We start from the raw sequence: 19,688 nt of genomic DNA on the forward strand, positions 1-19,688 counted from the left end.
ATCAAAGTACATACAGGCAGTCCCCGGGTTACGTACAAGATAGGGACTGCAGGTTTGTTCTTAAGTTGAATCTGTATAAGTCGGAACTGGTACATATTGTACCCCAGGTGTCCCCGATTCAGCCGCTGCTGAAACTGACCAGCGGCTGACTACAGGAAGCCCGAGGCAGAGCTGCTTTGCCCCGGGCTTCCTGGAAACAGCCGCTGATCAGTTTCAGCAGCAGCTGACTTGGGGACACCTGGGGTAGAGCAGCTGGGGTGCTGCCCGGTTGGTCCCCGCAGCACTGAGGTGCGGCATGCAGGAACCAACCCGGCAGTGCCCCAGCTGCTCTGTCCCAGGCGTCCAGACTCAGCCGCTGTTGAAACTGACCAGCAGTGGCAGAATCGGACACGCCTGGGGCAGAGCAGCTGGAGTGCTGCTGGGTTGGTCTGGTAGCGCCGATCCTTGGCGCGGCGGGACCAACCCGGCAGCACCCCAGCTGCTCTTGGGGACACCTGGGGCAGAGCAGCTGAGGTGCTGCTGGGTTGGTCCCGCAGCGCCGCACCTCAGCACTGCGGGGATCAACCCGGCAGCACCCCAGCTGCTCTACCCCAGGTGTCCCCAAGTCAGCTGCTGCTGAAACTGATCAGCGGCTGATTCCAGGAAGCCCGGGGCAGAGCAGCTCTGCCTTGGGCTTCCTGTAGTCAACCGCTGGTCAGTTTCAGCAGCGGCTGACTTGGGGATGCCTGGGGCAGAGCAGCTGGGGTGCTGCTGGGTTGGTCCAGTAGCACCGCACCTCGGCGCTGTGGGACCAACCCGGCAGCCGCCCAGCTGCTCTACCCCAGGCATCCTGATTCAGCCGCTGCTGAAACTGACCAGCAGCGAGAAAAGCCTGGTCTGCTGGGGGGGGGGGGTGCACTAGCTGCGCCCCCTTCAGCAGACCAGGGAGACGCGGGCGGAGGGGCTGCGGTCCCGCCGCCCGCGTCCTCTGCGGCTTTGCTCCGCGTCTCCCTGGTCTACTGGGGGAACCCCCCCAGCAGACCAGGGAGACATGGAGCGGCTTTTCTCACCATGGAGGATGCGGGCGGTGGGACCATGGCGCGTCTCTGCGGTCCTGCAGCCCGCGTCCTCTGCGACGAGAAAAGCCTGGTCTGCTGGGGGGGCAGGGCGCACTAGCTGTGCTCCCCCCAGCAGACCAGGGAGATGCGGGCGGCGGGACTGCCGAGATGCACCGCAGTCCCGCCGCCCACATCCTCCACGGCTTTGCTCCGTGTCTCCCTGGTCTGCTGGGGGGGGGCCCCCCAGCAGACCAGGGAGACGCGGAGCAGCTTTTCTCGCCGCGGAGGACGCGAGCGGCAGGACCACCATGGCGCGTCTCGGCGGTCTGCTGGGGGAGGCGTAGCTAGTGCAGGGTTCCCTCACCCCGTTCCCTCACCCCGTAAGTAGGGAGCCGTCGTAAGTCAGATCCACGTAACCCGGGGACTGCCTGTATTCTTCTTCTAATATATATATGGGAAATGGGGGGGGGGGGGGGGTTCTCCATGGAACATATTTCCTTACAACTCACTGTGATCAAGTACCCCTCCTCTTCCCGAGTAGGATGGGAAGATTATCCCAGAGTGGGTGGGAATCTCTTCCAAGGGGTGGAGCTAAACTGGATAGAACATCTCATCATCTCTTCTACAGCAGCTGGCTGTCCCATATGGCTACGATCCTGTTTTCCATACAATGGTGAATGCATTGGTGGAGGGGGAGAGACTAGTGAGGAGGGCTTTAAACTAGGATCGTTAGGGGACAGTGATGAAAGCCCTGAGGTAAGTGGGGAAGTTGGATACCAGGAAGAAACAGAAGGAGGAACGAGCAACAAAGGAGGACCCCTGATTCAAATGGAGAAGGTAGGGCAATCAACTGGTAATCTTAGGTGTTTGTTTCCCAAGCTTCTTGCATTTGTGTACAAACAGTAAGACGTAGAAGCCCTGGACCAGTCAAATAACTATGATTTGATTGGAATAACAGAGACTTGGTGGGATGACTTTCATTACTGGAGCACTATCATGAAAGGGTATAAACTGTTCAGGAAGAACAGGCAGATGAAAAAAGGAGGAAGAGTTGCACTATATGTAAGAGAGCAGTATGATTGCTCCGAGCTCCAGTACTTAGAGGGAGAAAAGCCTGTTGAGAATCTATAGGTTGTTTGGAGGTGGAAGCAACAGGGGTGATGTTGTGGTTGGTGTGTACCATAGACCAACACAGCAGTACACAGACAATACAGGAAGTTTTTGAGAATGTTGGGGAGAACTTCTTGGTACAAGTGCTGAAGGAACCAACCAGAGGCCATGCACAGCTTGACCTGCTGCTCACAAACAGGGAGGAACTAGTAGGGGAAGTAGAAGTGGGTGACAACCTGGGAAGAAGTGATCATGAGATGACAGATTTCAGAATCCTGACAAAAGGAAAAAAAAAAGAATAGCAAAACACACACCCTGGACTTCAGAAGAGCAGACTTTGACTCCCTCAGAGAACTGATGGGCAGGATTTTCTGGGAAGCTAACATGAAGGGGAAAGGAGTCCAGGAGAGCTGGCAGTATTTTAAATAAGCCTTATTAAAGGCACAGAAAGAAACCATCCCAATGTGCAGTAAGAAAAGCAAATATGGTAAGCAACCAGATTGGCTTACCGGGGACATCCTTGGTGAGCTTAAAAACAAAAAGGAAGCTTACAAGAAGTGGAAACTTGGACAGATGACTAGGGAGGAGTATAAATATATTGCTCGAGAATGCAAAGGATTTATCAGGAAGGCAAAAGCGCAATTGGAATTACAGCTAGCAAGGGATGTGAAGGGTAACAAGAAGGGTTTGTACAGGCATGTTAGCAATTAAGAGGGTGATCAGAGAGGGTGTGGGCCCTTACTGGATGAGGGAGGTAACCTACTGACAGATGATGTGGGAAAAGCTGAAGTACTCGATGCTTTCTTTGCTTCTGTATTCACAGACAAGGTTAGCTCCTAGACTACTGCAGTAGTTAATGCAGCATGGGAAGGAGGTGAGCAGCCCTCGGTGGAGAAAGAACAGGTTAGGAACTATTTAGAAAAAGCTAAACAGACACAAATTCATGGGTCCAGATTTAATGCAGCCGAGGGTATTGAGGGAGTTGGCAAATGTCATTGCAGAGCCTTTGGCCATTATCTTTGAAAACTCGTGAAGATCGGGAGAGATCCCGGATGATTGGAAAAAGGAAATGTAGTGCTCATCTTTAAAAGAGGGAAGGACGACAATCCAGGGAACTACAGACCGGTCAGCCTTACCTCGGTCCCTCATGGCGAGTAGATTACAACCTGGAAGAGCTGGGTTCGGGCGATATGCACATGCGCAGATCGCTGGACAGCGCGGCTGGCAAGCGGGGCTCGCCGCAGCTCGGCGAGCCCTGCCTTTGAGGAGAGGTTGAGGGATTTGGGTTTGTTTAGTCTGCAGAAGAGATGAGTGAGGGGGGATTTGATAGCAGCCTTCAACTTCCTGAGGGGAGGTTCCAAAGCGGATGGAGAAAGGCTGTTCTCAGTAGTGACAGATCAAAGAGCAGTGGGCTCAAGTTGCATTGGGGGAGATCTAGATCGGATATTAGGAAAACCTATTTCACGAGGAGGGTGGTGAAGCACTGGAATGGGTTACCTAGGGAGGTGGTGGAATCTCCATCCCTAGAGGTTTTCAAGTCTCAGCTTGACAAAGCCCTGGCTGGGTTGACTTAGCTGGGATTGGTCCTGCTTTGGACAGGGGGCTGGACTTGATGACCTCCTGAGGTCTCTTCCAGCTTTATGATTCTAAGGCAGGAGGGGGGAAGGGGATAAGGCAGGTGAAGGGGGATGTGGGAGGAGGGGAAAAGAGGCAGGAGAGATAATGAGAGAAGGGATGGAGTGGGAAAGAGGAGATACAGGAATGTGGGGAGAAGCACAAGCTCTTTATGTATTTTTCCCCCAGCAGCAGCAGCTGGAGCTCCCATTTGCCCCATCCCCGCCCAACATGGGCAGCCTACCTCCAGTGAGTAGCCCTGCCCCAGGTACAATTTCCAGCATTCCCTGGAAGCTGAGCACTTGTGCAGCTGCTTAGAAGAAATTCTAATGCCACCCAGCTCATTAGCAGAGTGCCCACAGCTAGGTTTGTGGTGCACATTTACATGTATTCTGAACATAGATTAAAAATATCTATACATGGATGGAAAGATTAGAGGGAACGTTTTCCAGCACCTCTCCTTGCTCCTCCAATTCTTCTCTCCCCCCAGCAGTATCCTCTATTTGAGAACTTGAAATCAGTAACACTAGGGGTCGCTCTGTTCTCAAAGCCTTGGGTTCCAGAGCTGGTGGGAGAGTGTCTTTCTTGCCAGAAACCACCTCCCCTGGGCACCAGGCTCACATGGCTGAGCTTAGAGCTTGGCCTGTGTGGCCATACGCCCAGCAGTCATGGGGCTGGGCAGCCCAGTGGATCAAGAATTTGGTTCTGCTCTGCGAGTGGGGAGTGACCTGGCTGCAATGTCAGGTCCCTGGGCAGTCAGCAGGGTGGGACCAGGCTGCCTAGAGGCAGATGCACAAGGGGGAAGAGCACTCCAGGGACTGAGGAGCATCTCATCGCAGCCAAACTCCTTGGGTAGGGACTGGATCCAGAGGGTATCACCAGACGGTGTTGAGCTGCTTCAGGGAAGAGGCATGAGTGTGTCAGCAGAGCTGTGCCACCCACCCAGCCTGAGGAGCACCCAGATATGCTCAGGGGCCTGGCTTGGGGAGCAAGTCAGGAAAGGCTGTTGGGTAAGAGTAATGTGGAGTCTTACCCTGTGTGTATAATACCAATGTACAAAAAAGTAGGATTTAAAGCAATTCAGACATTTCAGCAAGTGCATTTTATTTCAGTGATGTATTAATATTTTATTTCAAAAATATTACATAAAAACATACAAGTTATCTTGGAAGAATTAGATTATCTATAGACTACTGCAGATAAATAGTTATTGGGATTAATATTTTAAAATAATTGTTTTACATGTGCTTTAACCAAAAGTGCTGAAGTTAACAAAAGGGAAGTTTAGCTATCTGTTTTAGTTATATGACATAATTTTAATACCACAAAGCTATGGTTACTTTCCAAGGTTTGTCTGTCTGGGTTTTTTTTTTTTTAATATGATTCTTCAGCCTATTCTGTAAGTGACTAAACACTTTGTCTTTACGTAGTAAGGAGATACAAAGTAAGGCTCCAATCTTGGAAATTCTTACACCTGTTTAATTTATGCATGCAAGGGACTATTGGGACAATTCATGTTTGTAAATATATTCATGTGTGTCTTTAACAGACTAGTTTATTTTATAAATGCCCAGCTTCTGAACCATGTAAGTAAAGAGGCAGAACACTGAAAAGAAGATGAAACTAGATTAGACCATATTTTTAAATTACTTGGTCTTAAATTAGTTATGTCAGCTACAAATATATTAGCATGCAACACTGCACCACTGAAGACCATGATTCATTTTCATTAGAAGGCTTAAATCACAAAATCAAGATAGTGTTTCTATAAAAACAAACCACTGTCAGCAAAATTAATAAGTGGTTATTTGAGCAGATTTAAATATTTAATACATTTCAAAATACTTCAGCAGTTACATTAAATGCTATTAGTAATAAACATATCAAAATTACTTTCAAAAGGTTATAATATATATATTCACTGAATACTTCTGTATTACAGCATTCATATTATGAAAGGAAACTGTTTATGGCAGAGACATTTTCTTTGGTACAGTGCCCTTAAGTGTATGTGACTTGGCCATACGCACATAAAGTAGAAAGGCATATTAATACAGCTGCTTAATGGTAATGTCCATTAAATTACATTAAAATGTCAGTAACTTACAATACTGTATGCATATTGACCATATACTTTTCTTCTGAACTTCCAGTAGTAATGGTCATTTTCCAAGTTCTCGTTTGATAAAAAATACAAAAGAAAAAGAAAAAGCATAGGAGACCATAGCGTGCTTGTATAATTTTTAATATTTGGTTGCCATAATCCTCTGTGTTACATAAAGCTGGAAATGAAACAAAAATACATTAGTATACATTCATAAATACAGGGAAATTTTTTTACACAAGAAGTACCGGTAATGGTACAGTTAACAAGCCTGTTATAATAAGCCCGTTTTAAGATACAACTGTTATAGAATAGGACATCAAGGGAAAAGAAAGCTACATTGCTTACAAGATGCAATTTTGACAAGGTGAGGTAGAACTAGAAGACTGATATACATACAGAAAAAGTAAAGCCTGGTTTTGCTCCAGCGTTCATGGGAATGTGTGCATCCATGTCACTTCTAACATTGCGCATAGCAGTTGGCCAGTGACATGAAACTGTATGGCTGATCAAAAATGAACTTTCAATTTCAATAAGACTGAAACAAACAATAAAGCACTTTAAACACTTGTTTAAAGTTAAATTGTAATGCACCAAAATGATTAATTTTATGTTTGTTGCTCTTGTCACACACAAAAGTTAAAACATATTTTGTGTGCACCAATTTTCTTTGTGAAAACATATTTGTTTTAATGAGTTATTTGGGAGTTCTACTTTAAAAAGTATAGGTTGAATCTCTCTTGTCCAGGATTCCCTGGTCCGGCAACATCCGTGGTTCAGCAGCCTGCAGGGACAGCAACCTGGGGGGAGAGTGCCATGGGAGCAGCTGCCACCCATGGAGAACCTCAGGAACAACTGCTGCCGCAGCAAACAAAACCAGGAAACCCCTGAGCTGCTGCCATCACTGCACATAAGGCTGGGGTTAGGGGGCAGAGCCCCGTGAGCAGATTGGGGGCAGCAGACCGAGACAGGCGGGATGGAGGAGTTCAGGTCTCCAGGTTCTCCCAAGGCAGCTGCCAGGAGGGGAGCCTCGGGAGAGCCCGAACGCCTAACCTCCCCTGGTCCAGCAAATTCCCTTTTTCAGGACCACTCTGGTTCCGGGGTGCCATAAAAGAAGGTTCAACCTGTATCCCATAACTCAACAATTTTTTCAAGTTTTCAAAAGACAAAAGTCAATTGGCTCCAAAAGTGAAAAATGTGGGCCATGTTCAAGATACATCACCATTGTATGACCATGTTACAACCACCTGAAAATACTTAATTGTGATTGTACCATCACACATCACAAACATGGCAGAGCAACTGGCTTCTCTGTGGAAAGGAGGTATTGGATGATTGCCAATGACACAGCCAAAGATTACTCTTTAGCACTGGCAAAGATCCACATTAAAAGAAAATAGCATAGGATACTGTGATAAGACAGTGATAGCATAAAGAATGAAAAGAGAAATGCAAGAAAAAAGTAACTATGAAGAACAATTCTACATTTTCTACAACTAGCACATACCCTAAACCCATAAAACTTGACAACTGCATCCAATTGCTATTTCTGGAATTCCCTGTGTGAGATTCTGTCCCTTTCTAACTTCTCCCTCTCACTCTGCTCCTGCATGTTCACAAATTCATGATCTCTGACATCAAAGCACAGCAGTTCAAGCCGAAAGCCTGGATCCCTTATTGAAAAAAAGAACTCTCATAGTATATACAGAAGCTCCTCAGATCAGTCAAAATAGCCAAGTTATTTAAGCCAATGACTTAAGTGTAATGATAATTCATACTGTAATTTTCATTGTATTCAACATAACATTTATATTGTTTATTAAAATAATTCAAATTTGGTTATGACTAAATAACTTTTTGAAATATGAAGGGTTGTTTTGGTTTTTTATCCTAGATAGATTGCTAGTATGAGCACTTACTTTTTGCGGTCCTTGTCTTTTTTCAAACTGACGCTAGGTGTAGATGCAAATGCCTGCGCTTGAAGTAACTCAGTAGCAGTTCTCCTTTTATTGAATGCAATCATATCATCTTCTAGGAGTTTTCTTTTTTCCTCCAGCTTCATCCTTTCTTCTTGGTGAAGTCGCTTAAGATGCTCAAATTTAGCCTGTAGCTGTTAACAGCACAAAAATTGCATTTCCACCTAGTGACACAAGGTGGTAGCCTTGCCATAGGAAAATGCACACTAATGCTCAATCTGTAAGATGCATAGGTAACTTGCATTTTATTACTGCAGATTTCTTACAGATCTTGAGCGCTTAAAATAAGTATACAGCTTCATAAATCAAACAGAGGAGCACCAAAATCCTGTTTAAAATAAACTTTAAAAAATTTTCAGAGTGCAATCATATTTATATGCATTTACAAAAAGTGCTTAACTGGTCTTTTTTTTTTTTCAAACAGCTTTTAAAAAAAAAAGGGCATTTAGGATGCCATTTCTACAGATTTTATTTTGTGTTAAAAATGGGCACACATGGGTGGCAATTCTTTTCTACCACTAACAGGTACTAAACAAGCACCAAACCTCCTTATTCTGGATGACTGATTACTACACAACATAATGTTGGCACCCATAAATAGCAAGAACTAAAAAGAACACTGGATCTGCATCAGGAAATATCTTCTATGGATCAAAACCTTAGGCAGCATCAGGTAAAATATCTGGAACTGAAGGGAGGACCACCTTTGTGGTTTAACAGAGGAGTATCCAATCATCAATCAAGTGACTAAAGACAAATAACTTGATATAAACTGGAGTGGTGGAGCTCTTTGGTACTGGCACTTTTAAGAGAAGAAAAGATTAGAAGGACATTCAAGAGTTTGGAATTGTTGGGTTTAATATATCAGACTTCTACCTTGCTAAAACTGGGAGGCCAGAAAGCCATAATTTGGTTGTATATGTTTGCAGTGCAGTGTCCATGACTACAATTTGAGTAGTTGGAGAAAAAAAATATTTGTTGGAACTGATTTGTTTTCTGAAGAAACACATATTAGGGTTTGTCTACACAGGCACTTTTGTCAACAAAACTTTTGTGAAAAACAACAGACAAAAGTGAACAGCTCTATGTCAGCATGCGATCATCTCCCACCAACATTACCCACAACGAGCAGAGGTTGATATTTAATTTTGCTGGCATGTGAGTGCTCTCCATTGGCATAACATGTCTACATAGGAGACCTTACATTGGCACAATTGCAGAGATACAGCTGTGCCAATATAAGGTCCAGAGTGTAGAAATACCCTTAATTAGTTACTCTCTTGATCTGTGCAGTTATAGATCCAAATGAACAATGTATGGTCAAAATCTATTAAAGCTGTTAGTATGGATTGCCACACTTGTGAGATTAACAAGTAAGCCCTATAGAAGGCTGATCTGAGGAGCAATATTTTAAAATGACTGCAGGACTACTGTCCTAGACTGGGCAGAGTTCAGGTACAGAGAGCAATGCTGTACAAACTTTCCAAGCACCAACCCTGCATATAAGAGAGATAAGGTAGGTGAGGTAGTATCTTTTACTGAAGCAACTTCTGTTAGAGGAAGGTACAAATCTATGAGCTACACAGAGCTCTACTTCAAGACTGGAGAAAGAAGCAGTATGTCTGACATTTGCAGAACTGCAACTGTGCTATTGCAGAAAATAGTGAAGATGCTACTATGCCAAAAGGATAGCTTCTCTCATCACATAGCTAACTCTACCTCCGCCAGAGGCACAGGTGGAGCTACACCAGGAGGAGATCAGAATAATTGTGTCTCTAAGAGTGCGCTGTCAGTGATTTGAGTTTTTTTCTTCTTCTCTGTATTGAAGAACATTCTCCTGAAGTATTCTGATGGCCTTTTCCAGAACACACTCTATTTCTCTGCTGGATGCCCTTGTTTAGTGAAGGTGGTTTTAAGTATGTTTAGGTGTGTAACTTTCTTTTTGGGGCACATTCTGTGGTATAGTGAGTCTGATGGATAGTTTGGGGCTGCTAAAGTTCTGATAAAAATCTATAAGGAAGTTTAGGTCACATGGCTAGTATCTCCAATGACAAATTATGTCCTTTTTCAAAAGCACTTCACAATGTAATCCTACCCCATTTGACTCATTTTACTGCAATGTTCACTCCAAATTTAACTCTACCAGCAAAGTCTCAATCACCCACCTCTGAAACAAGCACTTCTGTTCTTCTTCCCATGCAAATCAGGATGCATGGAAAATGCTCCCAATCAAAATCTGTGGTTAACATCTTCTTTCACATCCCTCCTCAAAAGTCACCTCTGTCATAATACATGCAGAAAACTGCAGTATGATAATGGCTAGGTCATGGTGAGCTATGATCATTGCTATAGAAGGGCTAAGAATCGTGCACACTGTTACATGTTACCCTATCTCCATCACTCTCTGTCCAAGCCCACTTGTTTCTTTTTTCCATGTGTCCAGTCCTTAACTGTAAATCCTTTGTGGAATGCTATTGTAATTATTATATTACTGTACAGTGTTTAGCACAATGGAACTTAACCAAGTTTGTTCTTTAGGCTCTAGTGCTATACAAAAGTTAATAATTAATAGGTACAATAGTAGTAATTTTGCTCAAATATTCCAAATGCCTGTGAACTAAAAAGAAAAATAGAGATGTATACTTACCTCTCGCTCAGCTTCTTTCAATATTGCTTCTTTCTCCTTGACTCTCTGTACAAACATCTGTCTCATTTCCTCCTCCTTCCGCTGCAATTCACCGAAGAACTCATGCCTCTTTGCTTCATAGGTCTCCTGTAGACTGAAGTCGAGAATTTAAAGCCTATCATATTGTTTGTAAGATAAGGAAATATAAAGAAAGCATGTACATACAGTTTAGCACATTACTTCAACAAGTTGTTCAGCTCATGTACAAATCTCTCAAATTTCTCATATGCAAATAATAGGTATGATAGTTAAATAGAAGCAACTAATCCCTGCACAGATTTTGATCCAAGTAAACATGGATGGGTAGATTTAAAAACTGATAATCGGATTTGAATCACTTCAAATTACAGCAGTTTAGGACTCTTACACATTTTTAAACATGGATTAGGAACACCCTCAATCTCCAATCTGCAAGATTTAGAGCAGGGCTACTCAACTTTGGAAGCTCCGGGGGCCACAATGATACTCACAGCACATGCTGAGGGCCGCAACTTGAGTGTGGTAGCATATATATGCAAATACATATGCAAATATCTTATTTCACACTGACGGGCATAAATACAAAGATACAGGCAAGACTACACAACACACAGGCCCCATTTAAGTCAGTTCTGCGGATATTAATAATATGCAATATTTACCCAATTTCCACCCATATGACAGCACTTTTAATGAGCAATGACAGTCCAGGAATTTAACTACAAGAACACATATCAACAGAAGATTATTATATTGACTACTTTTTTGTTTTGGCTCACACTTGCAGGCCATGTGTTGAGCCCTGCATAAACCCAAACTGCACCGTGGGCCGCAGGCCACATGTGGCCCACGAGCCGCATGTTGAGTAGCCCTGATTTAGAGTTTACAAGAAAAGATGATGTTAGGACACTCAAGATGTTATTAAAGGATAGGAGTTCTCTCATAAATAAATGAAGTCAAAAGGCCCAACCTGAATGAAGGGGAAGAATGTGACCTTCAAACAAAATACATAGGATTCTTTATGTGATTTCAAAACTGAATAACTGTGATAGTTACGTGGCTGTAGGTGATATCTGATTTTACAAGTATTTTAATATCCACAAAATAGGCTTATTTTTTGGAATGTCTGAATTTCCTTAACAACATAATCGTTAGCATGATTTTTTTAATAGTTTTTTTCCCCCCACAGAAGCTCTTATCATACTGATCTTTGAAATTATTAAGAGGGTAAAAACAGTTCAGGCCATCAAGCAAACACCTGGACACAAAACACAGCAGCAGGGTAACAACCACAAAACTGTTTATTAGATCATGCTCCATTATTCCTGTATCCATATCTTTTAAGAGGGAGAAGATACCTATCTTTGAAAAATGTTTGTCATTCTTGGATGAAAAATGCTCTTTCCAATAAAGTACCTGAATAAATGTTTTTTAAGACAGCAAATTCTACGATAACTGAGTTTGTGGGCCAGACCCTCGTCTGGTGTAGATATGGTCATTTAATTTAAAGTAGCTGAGGCTCTGACCCTATCCCTTATTGAACTACCTATCAGCATTATTCCCCAAGAAAGGATCCTCAAAATATTCAGGATTAAGGATAAGATTTTGACATAAAAATCATGGAATCCATGGCTTTTAAAGACCTTAGTGCCACTTTCTGCTTCAGCCTTGTGCTACAGGGCAGTGGTGCTGGAGCTGTCAGCTGCTGGGGCCGCTGCACCTCTGAGACACTGAAGGATCTCTGAGCCACCAGGGTGGCAGTGGGGGCCCTGGAGCTGTCAGCCACCATGGTAGTGGTTGCTGGAGTTCTCCTCTTCCACAGGGAGACTCATCCCTCCTCCCCGGAGTTCGGTCTTCCGTTGCTCCCCATGCTGCTCCCCCTATTCCCCATTATTTTTAGTAAAAGACGCAGAGAAGTAAAGGACCTCTGGGAATTATTGTGTATTGTCAACCTATCCACCACCTGTCAGAGACTTTTACTAAAAATAACCATGACAAAATCTTAGCATTAGCAATGATGCCCCTCTCTATTGTGATGTTACAGATGTGCCCCATTTGCTTTTTCTAATAATCTGATTTTCTTTTCTGGCTGCCAACTTGGCATTTTTCCTCTGTTATCCAGAGCAAGGTTCCTGGCTTCCTCCCAGGCTGCTGAAACACTGCTTCAATATCTTTTTATTCATTAACTTATGTTCTTCCTTTTTGGCACATTAACAGATGTAAGTCCTGTTAAACTCGTACCACTCAAATTAATCTTCAGTGTAATCTACCAGGTAAGAGTTTGACACCACTGGTAGATTAATGAATAATTTTTCAACGCTACTTTCCTTCCTCTTCTATTCTCCCAATGAGGGTTATAAAGACTAAGACAGAAGTAAGTTACTATGGGCACGTCTAGACTACAGGCTTTTGTCGACAGAAGTTTTGTCGACAGATACTGTCGACAAAGAGCGTCTAGACTACATCCAGTTCTGTCGACAAAGCAAGCCGCTTTGTTGACATGACAGTGTAGATGCAAAGGATAGTGTAGATGCAATAACGCCTACTGTCGACAGAACTCTGTCGACAAAAGGCATTATTCCTTGTAGAATGAGGTTTACAGCCATCGACAAAACTGCTGAGTTCTGTCGACATTATGTTGACAGAACTCAGTGGCAGTGTAGACGCAGGTATAGTTTTGTTGACAAAACTCTGTAGTCTAGGCACACCCTATATCTCAGTACTGATAGTATCACTCTTTCTGTAAGAGGGGTTGTTGATGAAAGAAGGTCTGTGACAAGGGCATTTATACACAAATAAGGTAAATAATATTTAATATCTTACTAAAACACTGCATACTTCACTATAGTACTACAACATACCTTTCTACAGAAGCGTGGCTGTGAGATATAGACTTTTTGCTACCTTTGTAACCCTGTAGTAGGGGGACCCTAAAAACAAAGGTTCAAATCAATCAAGTTTTGCTCACGTTCACTTAGTTTAATTTAAACAGACTCAGTAGGACACAACATTTCATATTTGTGTTACCCATCTCACAAAGTCCAAACTTAGGAGTTGATAAAAACAGTGAGCCAAATAATCTATCTTAAGAGTAATTCAACTGATTCCTCAGATATATTCTATTAATAAAGTTCTCCACTTAACAGAAAAGTTTTAGAACTCTTCATTATCAAAAGCCAACATAAATTAAGGCACTACAATTAACAGTGTCAAACTCTGAGGACTGTGGTAAGGTGTTTTAGGGAGTTCTTCGACTCAGACTATCCCAGAGGTTTTGGCCCACCTGCTTATACTTACTTAGGTGTTTGCCCAAATAAAGGTTTAAACAAGAGGCAACACATATCTAAATGACTGGCTAAGGATGAAATTTAAAACCTTTTTAGCTATCATGTTTTTATATTTATTCTTTACATATACAGGCAGCACAGCACTTTACATAACAGATGGGAAACAAGAATTCTCATAGTGGTGGTTCAGGCCTATGATCCATCTAGTCCAGTATCCCATCTATGTCAGTGGCAAGCGACAGAAACTTCATTAGGTGACAGAAACCAGTGTAGGAAGCTGAGAAAAAGTCTGGCCCCAGCACAGTTTCACCCTAGTATCTAGTAGTTAAAGATGTGTGTCAGGCTTTACACCAGAGGCTTTATATCCTTTCCAATACTTTTAAAGGCACTAAATATAAAATCTGTATCAGTGGTTTTCAAACCTATTTCATTTGCAGACGTCTAAAAATGTTCAGAGGTGTGGATAACTTTGGAAATCATAAAACAACTTGCAGATGTCTAAGGGTCTATAAATCACACTATGAAAGTCACTGGATAGCAAGAATTGCCAAACATCCAAATCCTCACTGAACCTCTCTAGTTTCTGATTTCAAAGACATCAGGTCATTGTGATGGAAAATTCTTCATCTTATAATTTTTGATTTTTGCAGCCTTTCAATTTCACTTAATTTCTCCTTGCTCTTAAATTATGGCCTAGGATGACAGAATCTACCAATCAACCTTCTCTAAACTTGTATCATGTCCCTTTTTATTCATCATCTTTTTACAGTAAACAATCTCAATCTTTCTTCACATGGAGAACTTTTTCATTTCCTAATCTCTCTTGTTGCTCTTCTCTGAAATCCTTCAGAACAAGGACAAGTGCCTGCTTTGAGGAATTTAAAATGTAATACAACAGCCTGGCTTAAAAAAGGATAATTAGACCAAGGAATAACTGGTTGCACCAATTGTGGGCATTCTGTTCCCTTTAAAAGAAATTATCTGGGAAGCTTCTGAGATGCACATGTTAGAAAAATAAAGAAGAAAGATAGATTAGCTTCGAACCAAGAAAGCAAACAAGCATCCTTTTACAAGCTGTTTCCATCTATGCAAACTAGTACTATCTATTTTTCAATGTTTCTGTGATCATGAGTTTTCTTCAGCCAGAGGATAAATATTTTCTAAGAAAATGATTTAGGAAATATCCAGAAGTGGGCCCTAACACAGCATCGGGTCAGCAACCAATGGACTGCATGAAGGATGCTTATTAGCTATCAGCTAACCTCCTACTCAGTTCAGGAACCAGTCAAAAGCCAGGAGTCACTTCATTCCAGACTCAGTCTGCATACCTGGCAAATGCTTCTATCTACAGCAGGGGAAGGAAGAGAGAACAAACTTCTGCTGGATCAGGGCACAATATAATTCCAATCATAGATTTCCAACATATTGATGAGGTACAGGTAATGATAATTCATATCAATGGAAAATGGACTTTAGGACAGTAATTTCACTTTAAAGAGACCAATAGCTCTAGTCAGCATAACTCCTATGTTAATGGCCATATATAAATGGGGATGAACTCCCACAACTATTTATTCCAAGGAAGTTGCAGTTGCTCTGCACCTGTCAGAATCAGGCTCTGATGGATTATGGCTGGCAGCAAGCAGAGACACTCACCTTTAAGAGTAATCTATGTAATTCAAGTACATGACACAAGTAATATCCTGGAAGATTTCTGGACTTTTAAATTGTAGCTTGCAGATCTATTCATGTATTCTCTTCAAAGAGCTACCATACAATTATTTTTTTCTGTCTTTCTCTTTCTCCTCCTCATTACATTCTGAATCCTTTAACAACTTAACTTCCAGACTGGTAACAGGCTGGCTATCATCAGGGCTAGTAAATAAGAGTTCTAACCAAATGACAAAACTAATTATGTTTGACTTCAAATAATGAACCCTACACAGAGTTAGATGATGAATTCTAGTTTCACAAACTGTTTATACCACTCATCTCTGATTAAACTGATGTTTGCTTAGTATGCATCACCTACACTTAATATCATTTTGGGATATACTTCACGTGTGAGGCCCTCTCTCATCATGTACCTAAGTGATTCGTCTAATCTCTCTTTCCATACAAGTATTTTTTACAAGGCATAGGTAACAAGATGTATTGAGTAGTCATACTTAACTAAGATTAACACAATCTAAATTACACCCAGTTCCATTTAAGTCCCTTGGGTGTTAAATATAGTGGTGTGTTAGAATTCCATTATAACTAAAAAAATGTCTGGAATGTAGCTACAAATGAAACATAGTTAACTGTTCTTATTACTAAGCAAACTCAGAGAACATAAGATTAAGAGGCCTGCTATATTTATTGGCCTATTTAACCATGGTACATTGCTATCTTTGCTCTCCATCCTTATTTCTTGTTACACCCACTTGTACACTGTATGTTTTTAACTTTTCAGTTTGGAATAGGGTTTCTTTACAGGTTTTCTGAGAGGACCTAGCATGCTTTTGGACATAACACGTCTACTGACTTATATGCAATGGATGCTTACCAACGTAATTTTTCATACTAGCCAATTTATAAAAAACAATTACGGTTCTCTCTGCCTATGACTTGATCAGCTGTCTTGACAATACAAAATCTATTGCAATTGCCCTGCAAAATGAATAGTTTTGGACTAAAAGCTAATATACTACTCAAATTCAAAATTATCAGTCATTAATTAGGGGCAATTATATGAGGGTATGCATTTATTAAATCATCAAAATGACATATATCCAACACCACAAAGCTCTTAATGAAGCAAAGCCAGCTTATTATTGAAATATAGCAAAATGTTGCTACTTTATACTTTTTGTGAAACCCATTGTAGATTGTCAGATTTTGCAGGTGAACAATTATAAAAAGTCAGGGAAGACTTCCCTAGAGGTACTCGCATTCATTCAGTAATTATTTGTGCAATAATTTTAATATACTATAATATGTTTACTAATATTTAGTACTGTAAAATACTACTAAATAGTAGCAAATGTATATCTATTTTGTAAAAGTGCTGGAGTTTTAGTAATTAGTTATTTAACTCACTTTGTAAATACATTTTTGCTGAAAAGCTTGCCAAGATGGTCATTCTTCTCAGCAATGACTGGATTTGCAGTTCAATAAAGTGGGATTTACTGAGGACCTACTGTATTGTCTCTGTTGTAGAGCTACCCTTTTCCCCTTTTTGCTGATGGATTTAATTCTAATTTAATTTCCATAGTTTATTCCAAGGGTGGGCAATAATTTCTGGCCAGGGGCCACTTTAAAAAAATTTTAAGTGGGCCCCAGCCACCACCGAAGGGCTGGTGCCTAATCTAGAAAGGGTGGGGCCAGAATGCTTCTGGGTTTCCCCAGCCCCAGACCATCATTGGTGAGTCTGGGGGTGGGAGAGCCCCTTTGCTCTGCCCTTCCCACTAGGCACCCATGCCCAGCAGGGCGGGAAGAGGCTTCACACACTCCCCCACTCCCAGGGCCTGATTGGTCTGAGGGAGCACGCGAAGCCTCTTCCTGCCTAACCCCTACCCTGCGAGGAGCACACGGCACTTCAAAGTGCCACGCACTGCTGGCAGGGTGGGAGGAGACGTCCTGACTGGCCTGGGGGCAAGGCAGATGTGCTAAGCTTCCCTCGCCCTGCGCAAGCGTATGGCACTTTGAAGTGCAGTGCACTCTTCGCAGGGTGAGGGGGAGGGTGGAGGAAACTTTGCATGCTCCTCCTGCTCCCAGGACAATCAGGACTTGGGGGTGGGGGAGCGTGTGACAGCTCCTCCCGCCCTGCGAGCAGCACACGGCACTTCAAAGCGCTGTATGCTCTTCACAGGGTGGGAGGAAGCTTTGTGTGCTCCCCTGCCCCCGGGTCGTAACTGGCCTGGGGACGGGGGAACGGCAAGGCCACAGTGGTCTGGATCAACCCGCATAGCGGGCTGGATCCAGCCCGCAGAGGCCCTTTTGCCCACCCCTTGTTTAGTCTATGATTTGGGTAGCAGTTCCATCAAAAGCTTTATGGAAAATGTTATATTATTGGGCTTGCTGTATATCAAATGAATCCTCTGAATTGTCTCTTTTCATTATGTAGTTATGAACATTTTCCTTCAGACATACCAGGTCCTTCTTTTTTAGTCATCAGTGTAATTTTCATTGTGGTACAGAGCACAGGGAGAACTGCATGCAGATCCTGCTTATTTTTGTCACAATAAATCAATTATTTCCTCAGTTTAAATTCTTTAACTGTACTTATTTCTCTCCTTAAAAAACAATAGTGCCTTCAATAGTTGTGGCTAAGCATATCTAATTCATCTGTTGAGAGTATCCTTGCCATCAAACACAGGGTTCTTAGTAGGCTAGCTATTCAATAGGCCCCCAATGGCCACACATCAACCACTGTTAGAGCTTTCTGTAATTTTGATTTATTGCCAAAGAATATAATTCCAATCAACATCGAGGAAGTAGTGTTAAAACTGATAGGAATAATCAGGGCTCGACAAATACACTCACCCGTGGCGAGTAGATTTTGCCAGCTGGCAAGTGCAGGGGCAGACTGGCCCTGTGGGCCGTTGTGACAGGCTGGCGTAAGCCCGCACTATGGGCAGTGTGGCCCCATCCAATTTGCCGGCCAGCGGAGGAGCAGAGCACCACTGGAAAGGGGGAAGTGCGGTGATTCTTGCCACCAGGCTGCCTGCGTGCAGCTCCAGCGCGAGGAGGCAGGGCGGGACGCCAGGACACTGGCGTGACATGGCCCAGCTGATTTTAAAGGGCTGCGGCAGCTCAGCTCTGGCCCCGTGTCCCTGGGAGCTGGCTGCAGCGTGCGGCACAGCCAGGGCCCGCCCCGCTGGCTCCAGTCCTGCCACGGCCCCAGCCCCCCTTTGTCTTCGCACCACCCGTTCCCCACGCCGGCCCTACTCCCCTGCACCCTGGACCCCCTGCTCTCCCTCTTCCCTGCGACCCTTTGGCTCTGCGCCGCCCTTGCATACCACTCCCTGCTCCCCCCCGATCCGTGCCCCCCCCCCAGCTCTGTGCTGCTCATTCCCTGCACTGCCCCTAAACCTTGATCCCTCTGCCCCTCCCATTCCCCATGCCTCCACTGCACCCTGCTCCCCCCGATCCCTGCATCCCTCTGGCTCAGTGCCTCTCATTCCCCGCGCCACCCCCATGCCTCCCGCTGTTCCCTGCACCCCTCTGGCTCTGTCCTGTCCCTGCACCCTGCTCTCCCTGTGGGTCAGGAGCAAAGGGTGTTTGTCCATAGGGAGGGGCTGGACAGGGCAGGGAAAAAGCTGCTGTGACCCAGCAGGGAGTGAAAGGGGGAGTTCACTTGAAGCTCCTTTGCCTTTATGGAAAAAAACAAATGAAAATGCTATTTATAGGGCTAAAATGCCAGGATAAAAATGAAAACAACAACAAAAAAACCTATTGCAAAATGCAAACGTGTGTAAAAGACAACAAAAAGGGCGGGCGGGGGCAGCCAAAAAATGTTTTGCTTGGGGAAGCAAAAAACCTAGAGCTGGCCCTGGGGGAGGGGAAAAATATGGGGAAGGGGCTTGTGCTGAGGAGAGGGGAGGAGGTCAGGAGAAGAAGAAGAAGAAAGGGGGAAGGCACCAAGGGACAGGGGTGCAGGAGAGACAAATCCCAGGGGGCCAAGTGCGGACAATAAGGAAAAAGACAGGAGGGGAGGTGTCAGTGGGAGGGGGGACAGGGTGATGCTGGGAGATGAGAGGGTAAGAGCACTGGGGGCTAGATGGGGGAGGGAGAGGTGCTGGGAGAAGGCTTTAAAGAAGAGGTGGGCATGAGGAAGGCGGGGATGGAGCAAGGCATGTGTGAGGGGCACAGGGGCATGAGGGAAACGGGGGCAGAGGGTGGTGAGGGAGT

General features: G+C 43.7%; 1 protein-coding gene across 4 annotated transcripts in view; it reads right to left on the bottom strand.

Moving 5' to 3' along the window:
- Positions 1–4,844: 4,844 nt before the first annotated feature.
- SEPTIN10 (septin 10) overlaps positions 4,845–19,688 on the bottom strand; it is a 40,584-nt gene continuing 25,740 nt past the window's right edge. Inside the window, exons 8-12 of one of the 4 annotated variants that reach the window (XM_075918136.1) lie at positions 13,368–13,436; positions 10,489–10,621; positions 7,785–7,975; positions 7,373–7,538; positions 4,845–6,043 (exon numbers count right to left, since the gene is read on the bottom strand). In XM_075918136.1, coding sequence (XP_075774251.1) covers positions 7,409–7,538; positions 7,785–7,975; positions 10,489–10,621; positions 13,368–13,436 — 523 coding nt within the window. In that variant the 3' untranslated portion in view covers positions 4,845–6,043; positions 7,373–7,408. Of the gene's footprint in view, positions 6,044–7,372; positions 7,539–7,780; positions 7,976–10,488; positions 10,622–13,367; positions 13,437–19,688 lie in introns of those variants that run through there. The other 3 variants (XM_075918142.1, XM_075918147.1, XM_075918150.1) reach the window with 3 other exon arrangements.

The sequence above is a fragment of the Pelodiscus sinensis genome, chromosome 1, assembly GCF_049634645.1.
Source record: "Pelodiscus sinensis isolate JC-2024 chromosome 1, ASM4963464v1, whole genome shotgun sequence".
NCBI classification, from domain to species: domain Eukaryota; kingdom Metazoa; phylum Chordata; order Testudines; family Trionychidae; genus Pelodiscus; species Pelodiscus sinensis.